General features: G+C 33.1%; 1 protein-coding gene across 1 annotated transcript; it reads left to right on the top strand.

Moving 5' to 3' along the window:
• Nucleotides 1-5,922: 5,922 nt before the first annotated feature.
• LOC133873069 (xylan glycosyltransferase MUCI21) lies at nucleotides 5,923-8,779 on the top strand. Its single transcript, XM_062310788.1, has 3 exons — nucleotides 5,923-6,469; nucleotides 6,583-6,660; nucleotides 7,221-8,779. Exons 1-3 carry the CDS (start codon nucleotides 6,247-6,249, stop codon nucleotides 8,528-8,530), a joined length of 1,611 nt encoding a protein of 536 aa, XP_062166772.1. The 5' UTR covers nucleotides 5,923-6,246; the 3' UTR covers nucleotides 8,531-8,779.
• Nucleotides 8,780-9,824: the final 1,045 nt, after the last annotated feature.

Raw genomic sequence — 9,824 nt, forward strand, 5'->3', positions numbered from 1 at the left:
GGCTGTCATGAATTGAGTATAAAATGCCAATGGGAAGATCAACCCAAGATCGCGCATGTACCAAAAGTTGAACTTGATGAGGACATATGGAGTACTTCTTCAACAGAAGATGATTTTGAGGTAAGAGCACTTCTTTCTTCTTCTTCTTCTTTGGTCTTAAACTCTTAATGTCCTATTGATTCAAACCCCAATATTTGTCAAGTGGAAGCGTGTAAAATCCATACTAGGAAATTATTTTTACCTTATTCTAATTTGTTGTAAACTAAAATGAAAAAGAAAAGAAAAACCTTTTCGGACAAAATCCTATTATTTCATACTTTATACTTTCTCTCCATGTGCAAGCTAGTATACCACTCCTAAAGCATGGAGAAATTATATATTTCGTGTGGAACATATATAATATTTCCAAGTGTATCAGAAACTTTTTATGTTATATTTATTAACTTTTCTTTTGTAATCACTATTTTTTTTTTCTGGTTTTATTCTCATATTAGATTTATATGTCTAGGAACAGGATGATAGTTAAATGGAAGATGCTGATGGTGGGGGAGCCTGAATGTAACAAAGTTTAAAAGTATATGTTGCTCTCATTGTAATTTAAATTAAGAGATGTAAATAAATAAAACATTGCTCCTGTTGTAGTTCTTTTTAAGTTTATTTAAATGAATAGACATTTGTTGATGTAATTCTGATTAAAAGATGTCAAGGAAACAAATTGGTGACATGTGTATACTAGTGTAACTCTCTCCTTTTGTTTATAAAGTTTAGAGATGCATAATGTTAAAAACTATATATTTATCTCATAATTATTTTATTATGCTAACGTGTACCGCCAATCCATCCTGGCCGCAAAAAAAACCTTATCAAAACTGTAGCAGCGGCCCAAAACCATCTGCAAATCTTTGAATTCCATGCTCAGTAAATTTTTGTGAAGTTTTGAAAATTACAAAAAGCAAAACCCCAACCTCAAATTCTGGAAATCCATTTGCCCTCCCACCTCCCTTTGTTTCATGTGGGGCAATAACAAAGCCCTCCTTTCGAAAGTAGGCCAGGCCATCCAATCCAATTCTTCCACTTTTAGACCTCCATCCTCGAATACTTCAAAAACACCCCATTCCTCAAAGTCCCCCCCGTTCCCTCCACGGCTTCCTTTATTTGAAAAGGGATATATTTGGTGCTATTTTCCTACAATTCATCTTTTTTTTTAAAAAAAATATCATCATTGAATATGTGAAACTCACATATAAATCCTACAAATTCAATGGAAGATTTGTCCATCTCTTATATAGGAAATAGACAGAAGATAAGCAAAAAAATAGAAACCAAACATTCTTAATTTGAAATTATTCTCTCTCAAATTCAGGGCACTATCCAGCTAGGTATGGACGATAGCCTTGGGTTAGGAGGCTTTATCTATCATTAATTGGATAAAAAACATTCTCAAAACTGAATCATCCTCTCATCACCACCCCCAACTCTATGCCTCCATCTCCCTTGACCCACCTTTGGCACTCCAGAAATCTTCCTGTTCATAAAAGCTCTGTCCCCAACGCCCTCTCAATCACATTACCCTTTGTAGCCTAATCCATCTCAAGGCTTTGAACTCTCTTAAACCCAAACTGCTTCAAGTTAGCATGGAAATTGTCAAATTTTGTGGATTGGTGAAGCCCATTATACACACAACATCTCAAAAACTAGAGAACTTAGGCTATTACATGGAAGGTGTGGTTTCAAATTCATAGTGCTAAGTTCTAATGCTTAATTGGAATGAAAAAGAAATATATATACTTTTGTTTATTTCAGTAATTGCTGCTCCTCCTCTTCGATTCCTTAGAACTTCAAACTAGCTTTCATTTGTTATTAGGTCAATTTAATATTTTCTATCAATTAATTTTAAATTTTTTAGATAAATTGTGATTTAAGATGTATAAAATTTATAGTAGTGAACGGCTGAAAATGTTAGGTTGCAATACATTAACATACGCTATAATGATGACTGTGCAATGAAATTAAATAATTAATGGTTGCAACGTTTGGTTCATGTTTACTTTTTTTTTTTTTTTTAAAAAAAAAAAAAACAAAACAAAAAAGTCAAAGGTTTGTTTTATATTCTCTAGATGGTGCTGTATGCATGTACCATATGCTGCTGGTTATTTACGGCAATTCTCAGTTAGTTAAGGACTTACATTGTTCGTTGGGGGCTTTGGTCGTGGGTTTTTATGGCCTCATGTCACCAACTTCTTTGATCTTTTGACACTGTAAAGACGTTAGCATTCATACATGGTCTTACGACTTAATGGAGACTTGTGTTTTTGGTAGATAATCACCTGAGCATGGTCATTGCGATCTCCTTTGTGAAGAGGCACTCATTTTTCTAAAGTTACATGACTATTTTACCGAGTTCTTTAGAGAGAGTTGTTTTTCGCCCTTATGTAATCATTCTATCTATATATATATGTGTCGGTTTCGAATAGTATGTGTGCATGCACTTTTTCTTTATTTTTAGACTTTTTGTTCCGATAAATTATACTAAATTTTTTCACACCTCCCTGACTAATTCCCCATTTTAAGTTCAAAGAATTGCAGCCAAATGTAGACTTGAATGGTTGGATCGTAGTGGATACACAGTGAGAAATGAGAATGGAATGCAAAACATACGTATAGGGCTGAAATCGAATCGAGTCGAGTCGAGTTTTGAATGTTCAAGCTCGGTTCATTTAATTTTTTTCGAACACGAGCAACCGAACTAGATAATCTGTTCAAGTTCTGTTCATTTATTTTTTTAACGAACTTATGCTTGTTCACGAGCTATTAAATTTATTTAGTCATTCCATATATAAAGTAAATGTCACGATTGTTTAATTTTTTTTAAAAAAATTAATACTAATTATTAGTTACTTAATTATAATCAAGATTTATTGTTTGAGTAATTAGATAAATTAACTCAAATCTTAAATAATCTAACCTCAATTTTATATGTTTATCTTATAGTATATTTATACATTCATATACATACAAATGTACTTATATCTATATCCAAACTCACAATTACAATAATTTAACTTTTATATATATATATATATATAAAATGACTAATCAAATCTTCAAAATATATTTTCTTCCTATTCTCTAAACTAAATGCGTTTCATCTGTGGATTCCGGTACATGTCGTTTTCCTGAACAAAGGAATCAAGCTTTTCATCCTCTTGCATTGGGTTTATTGGTTTTGCGTTGTATTTCATCGAATCTCTTTTGCGTTGATTATACTGAGAAAGATTAACGAAATTGTGGGCGGGCAATTGAAGGCGGCGCTGGATTTTCATAAAAAATAAAAATAAAAAACAAGTATATATATATATATATATATATATAGTATTCATAAAAAAGGAATAATGTTTCTTGAATAAATAAATAAAAATTATTTTTACGTCAGCGTGTGTATATTTATTGTGCTTAAAATATTCAACTCAAATAAGATATTGTTTTAAAAGAAAAATTTGAGTTACTTCTTTCAGACGGATAATATGTAGCCACCTTCATTTATACCATATATTATTATTATTATTTTCTAGTCCACCTTCATTTTTATATTATATTTTCAAGGAATCTCCATTGGAAGGCTGAACTCCCTCCTTAAATTTTTCTTTTCTTTTTTATATTCGTTTATTATTTTGGTTCAAGTGGCTTAGGAATCTCATCCAAAGATGATATAATCAAGATCATTAAATCTAGAATCCATATGTGATCAAATACATTGTTAAAATAATGATTATCTATTAAATATTTCCCACAATGCCTCTAATTTTAGACATGGCTTCTTTGCAGCAGATTTGGATCTACAATAATTTATTCTTCAAATTATTAATAATTCATATAATAAATATCTCACTGCTTAAACAAGTGGATGAGCTATTCAAATTCTGTTCAAATTGGTAAATCAAATAAAAATTCGTTTATATTTAATATTTACTACTCAACCTCCTAATAATTTGAGTAAAAAAAAAAATTAGAATTTGTACAATTATTTATTTAAATTTAAGAAGATTCAAATAAATAATTGTGAAAGCACCGATGTATTTCCCTAGAAAATTGCTGAGGCACGCGCAGGGGCTAGCAATGCCTAAACAAAACCTACTCGGAGTGAGTGACTATTAGGCTGTAAACCCCAATTGAGATAATTAATTATGTGACCTAATGTGGTTCTAGGCTGACAACACGTGATATGATTCTCTTCCTTTTTTTTAATCTTTTTTTTTTTATTGGGTTTTTTTTTATTATTATTTTCTAAAAACATGTCATAAATATTTTTTTAAAATTTTTTTCTTTAATGTTTTTATCTGCACAGGACATTTTATGGCTTAATCACACTCAAATGCGCCTTCTTTTATATACTTTTAATCTAAAAAGAGAGAAAATCTAAAAATGAACAAGTTCACGTGCCCCATGTGGCACATGCATGTGAACTGATCGATCTGCACAATAGTCATATTATAGGCTTTGTAGCACACGGAGGGGTCCATTACTACGTGCATTTTCCCCCTGTTAGCCCAAAATTGACACATGCAATATACCCTTTAATTAGGCTGAAAAAAGTGCATCATGATCATACACTAGTCCCTGCAATGAACAACATTCGAGTGAAATTTCTCTGCAACGATTTTAGGTCAGTTGATTTCAGTGCAATTCTTGGTGCTATAACAATTAAGACTTTTTGTTGTCACCACAGGTGAGCCTCGCCTTTCTAGCGGCCAATTCTTTGGTATGTTATAAAAATCGCCTTTTTGGTAACGCCTTCCTTGATCGGTTATTGGAATGGATTATTTATTTGGATTTTTTTATTGTTTTTATTTTATACATTATCTATACTGAGAAGCTTGTTGGGGTTCCCTATTCATCTATATTCTATATGTATCTTGCTTCTGTTAATTAATTAACTTAATCTTAAAAAAAGAAAGTAGAAAATTTAAGCCTATACTCAACTAAGTATTCGGACTCCCATGAAGAATACAAATTTTTAGCACCCATGAGGAGGGTAGAGTTGGTGCAACATAGTTAATATTTATCTAGAAAAAGGGTCTTAAAAATTGGCTTCGTTTATTAATGTTTTTAAAATGTATTTTATATTTTAGTTTGACAAGTGTTTTAACATGACATAAATGTAAAAATAGTTTTAAATATTTTATGAGCTTTTATTCAAATGAGAGCTCGTTAAACTATTTTACTTTGAAAATATGATCCTCTCAATTTCAAATAAAAATATTTATGATTAGAATTTAAAGTTGATGTATCTAACAATGTATATAAAGTTAATGTTAACACATTTTTAAAAAAATTAAATAATATAAAATTATGTAAACCGTTAAATCACTGACTTTAAATTTTCACTAAACACTTTTCAATATAAAATATTCAAATTATTATTATTATTTGTTATATTAGGTCAAAACATTTTGTGGAAATAAAAAAAAAATTAAAAAAAAAAAAATTACCAAAACACGTTATCAAATTTGACAAGTGACAATGACACGCTCCAAAAGTCTTTTAAGGGGCGCGTGCAATGCAACAATCCCTGTTGGGCTGCGTTCGCGCTTCCCAGAAGGGGAAGGCCAAGGAGCTAAGCCAACCATCCACAGCTCTTTTTTAGTTCCTCTTTACACGCCTTTGACTGCAAAGAATAGAAAGGCAGGATCAGCCAGCCAGCCAGCCTCCTTTGACAGCTACACTTCTCTTCTCTCTAAAGCTTTTGTTCTCTCTCTCTCTCTCTCTCTCTCTCTCTCTCTCTCTCTCTGACGAGACACGCATCGAACCCCCAGAAACGACCTCCATAAATATTGAATAAATATACAAAATATGTAAAATATGAGTTTTTTATGAGCTAATAATAGATAGCTTTGTGTCTTCCAACAGACGTATCACAGAGCACAAACACGCTCAGCAGCATTTTGCCAGCTTCTCATTCATCTCTGTTTCTCTCTCTCTGTTTCTCTCTCTCAGAAAGAAAGGAACCCCCCAAGCAGCCTACTAGGAGATGAACTAATGCATACCCAACTCGTTTGTTTTCCTCTCTTTCTCTCGCTTGTATTTTTTTCTTTCTTGGGCTTAGTTCAAAAACTCTAACAGCAAAAATCTCTCCGTCTTTCTCTCTTGTTTGGTTCACATCAAAACCCAGTTCAAAAGCACAAAAAAGTAGAAGAAAGGAAAGAAAGAAAGTAGAATAGTAGTAAAAATCAAAACTTTGCCTAGGAAATGGTGCAGTATCATCGTTATCACCCCCAGTGGAGAAAAGGCGACAAACGTATGGAAGAAGATGAGGAGTCTCAAGCCCTTATCATGGAGTGTGGAAGCTCCGGTTGTTACATCAAGAGAACCAGGCCCAAGCTTATCTCTCTCTTGTTTCTCTCTGTTCTCTGTTGTTGCTTTATATTGGCCCCTCATCTCTTCTGCCCTGGTTCAACTTTCCCTCTCTTCTGTAAGAGCTTTTCTCTCTCATGGGTTGCGCTTGTCTTTCCTTTGGTTTGCTTAGTTTTCCTCTGTTTTCTCTGTTTTGCTGGAAGTATTGATGTGTCTTTTTGGTTTGTGCAGATTCATTTGGAGTAGAACAAGAAAGCCCAGTTGCTAATACGGATGCAAATACTCCTCTGTGTTCTTCAATCTCTAATGGTTGGTACTCTCCCTCTCTCTAGGTTCTTCTTTGCTTTTTTGGGTATCCTTTATTATTATTTTCCCGCTGGAAGTTCATTCGAACAGTATCGACATACTGGAAAAGGGGTTGACCATGTTAGAATAAAATCCCCGCAATCCCCACTTGGTAGGTGAGAAAAATTCAGAAAAGAATTTATAATTAATTTTGATCTTAAATTGTTAGGTGTTTAAGGTTAGGGAGAATACTAGTGTTTTTTTTTGGTAACCATAAGTACGTTGTAAAATAAAATTGGGAGTCCCCTCCCCCACGTCCACCTTTAGCCCTCAGCAGCAGGGGTTGTTTTTCACCCCTTGGTTTGAGTTTGACCAACAATGGAATCGTGAAGTATTATTAAAAAGATACTCAATTGATTTGTTAAAATATTAATTAAATGATTTAATTAATCATTTTATATCAACTTATTTTCCTATTGACTTAAGCTTTTAGGATAAGTGGTGATTTAACATTATTGTTGCTCTTCCCTCGTACCTGTATGATTTTTATTATTTACCTATTTTTCTGCATGATATAAATGCAGGAACTATATGTTGTGATAGAAGCAGTATTCGTTCTGATGTTTGTGTCATGAAAGGGGATGTAAGAACACACCCTACTTCCTCTTCGGTATTCCTTTACATCTCAAGAGACACAAAGGGTTTCATTGATTACGGTGAAGAAGAGGGAGACGAGGAACTCCAACACGAAAAGATCAAACCGTATACGCGAAAATGGGAAACAAGTGTCATGGACAGCATTGATGAATTAGACCTTATTGCAAAGAAAGTGCATTCTGGTATCAACCACCATTGCGATGTCTGGCATGATGTTCCGGCTGTGTTCTTCTCAACGGGAGGATATACAGGTAATGTTTATCATGAATTCAACGATGGGATTCTGCCACTATACATTACTTCACAGCATTTCAACAAGAAGGTTGTGCTTGTCATTCTTGAATATCATAGCTGGTGGATTATGAAGTATGGAGATGTACTTTCTGAACTCTCGGATTATCCAGCAATAGATTTTAGTGGGGACAAGAGAGCTCATTGCTTCCCAGAAGCCATTATTGGTCTGAGAATCCATGATGAGCTCACTGTGGATTCTTCTTTGATGGAGGGGAATAAGGGCATTGCTGATTTTCGAAATCTTTTAGACCGAGCTTACTGGCCTCGAATTACGAGTTTGATCCAAGGTGAGGAGCAAGAAGCGCGAGAGAAATCGGGACAGAAGCTTTCTTTGTTCCCAACATCAGAACCCTTGATGAAAATGGAAAAGGAAGTTCAAGAGTTTCAATTAGAGAAGCCTAAACTAGTAATTTTATCTCGAAATGGGTCTAGAGGGATAACTAATGAGAATCTATTGGTGAAAACGGCGGAGGAAGTCGGTTTCCGAGTCAATGTGTTGAGGCCTGACCGAACAACAGAATTGGCAAAGATTTATAGGGCTCTTAATTCAAGCGATGCCATGATTGGTGTCCATGGGGCAGCCATGACCCATTTTCTCTTTATGAGACCTGGCTGTGTGTTTATTCAAGTTATCCCCCTTGGAACTATATGGGCAGCAGAGACGTATTATGGGGAACCTGCAAGAAAGCTTGGTTTGAAGTACATTGGGTATGAAATTGTTCCTAAAGAGAGCTCACTGTATGAGGAATATGATAAAAATGATCCTGTTCTTAGAGACCCAAATAGCGTGAATGAAAAGGGATGGCAATACACAAAGAGTATCTATCTTGAAGGCCAAAATGTGAGACTAGACCTCAGAAGATTTAGGAAGCGGTTGGTTCGTGCTTATGACTACCACATTTCTAAAATGATCAAGCGGCGTGTTCAACTCCAATCACAGTGATTTGTTACTGTTTCACATGGTTTAATCTGTTGTCCTTCACTCTTATCATTGATTCTGTTGAAAGTTTTAGATTTGTATAAGCAGGAAATGAGAAATAGGCAAAATTCTTTGTATAGATTATTGAGATGTGCATAAGGGAAGCTTTTTTAATGTAAAATTTTAGCATGCCTAAAACAACAGTTCATTCTTTTCTTTTTTTTTTTGTATAAATTTGGATTACTTAAATGTATTGAACATGGGTTTTCTCAACTTCTGATTCTTCATACTTCTTTTACGTATTTCCTTAATATGATAAACCTATGAGTTCACTCTCATATGAAATTCATTGTCTGTGTTTTTTGTTCCAATGAAGTAATTAACATCTCTGATCAACCATGATTTAATAATTGGCTATGGTTTTCTGAACCTCTATATTTATCCATTTGTGGTGTTTTCATGTTCTATTTCATGTAATTCATAGATAAATGACTTTGTGCGTTAGCAGAAAATATCAAAACTATCGTGTCTGTTTTCCTTTATCCTGTAACATTTGCAGTTTGAATTGAATGTAGTTCTTTTGTAGAGAGAAAGATGACAGATTATTGAGTCTCAGCTCATTGTTAGCATGTCAGAAAAAGTGTTTTGTGATGGTTGATTAGTTGATTTTTTTTTTTTTTTTTAAGCTTGTAAAAAGTGATTGATGTGATATAAAATAGAAATAATTTGTATGGAAAAGTGAAAATTTTTGTATTATAATGGACTTTTTTTTAATTTGAATAGTAATAAAAAATTATTGATGTAATATAAAAAATAAAAAAAGTTAGAATGTTTTGAAGTTTATTATTTTTGAAAAAAATGAAAATAAAGGAGGGGAATGTTGTGTTGCTTACCAAACACCCCTATGATTTCTCCAATATGCCTCTTATGCCGCCTTTCCCCTCTTGACTCTTGATGGACTCTGAAGTTAGTGTGAAGTGTGCGGCAATTTTTTTAGGGATTTGCCTTATGTGGTTAACAAAAAAGGGGGGAAAAGTCAACATATCTTATCAAACTATCACCCAATTATCCTCCATAAATTTTTAATTGAAACAATATCCTCCTCGAAACTACGAAAAAATTGTCAATATCCCTCTCAAGACAAGAAAAAAAACAAAAATAACCTTACTATTTTTTCAATTAAACAAAAAATACCCCTATAAATTCGAAAAAAAAAAATTATTATTATTTTTTGAAAAATATAAAATTTATTATTTTTTTGAAAAAGAACCGATTTTTTTTAAAAAATTAATTTCTTAAAAAAAAAAAGCGAAAACTT

This window comes from Alnus glutinosa, chromosome 7 (genome assembly GCF_958979055.1).
Source record: "Alnus glutinosa chromosome 7, dhAlnGlut1.1, whole genome shotgun sequence".
Lineage (NCBI taxonomy): Eukaryota > Viridiplantae > Streptophyta > Magnoliopsida > Fagales > Betulaceae > Alnus > Alnus glutinosa.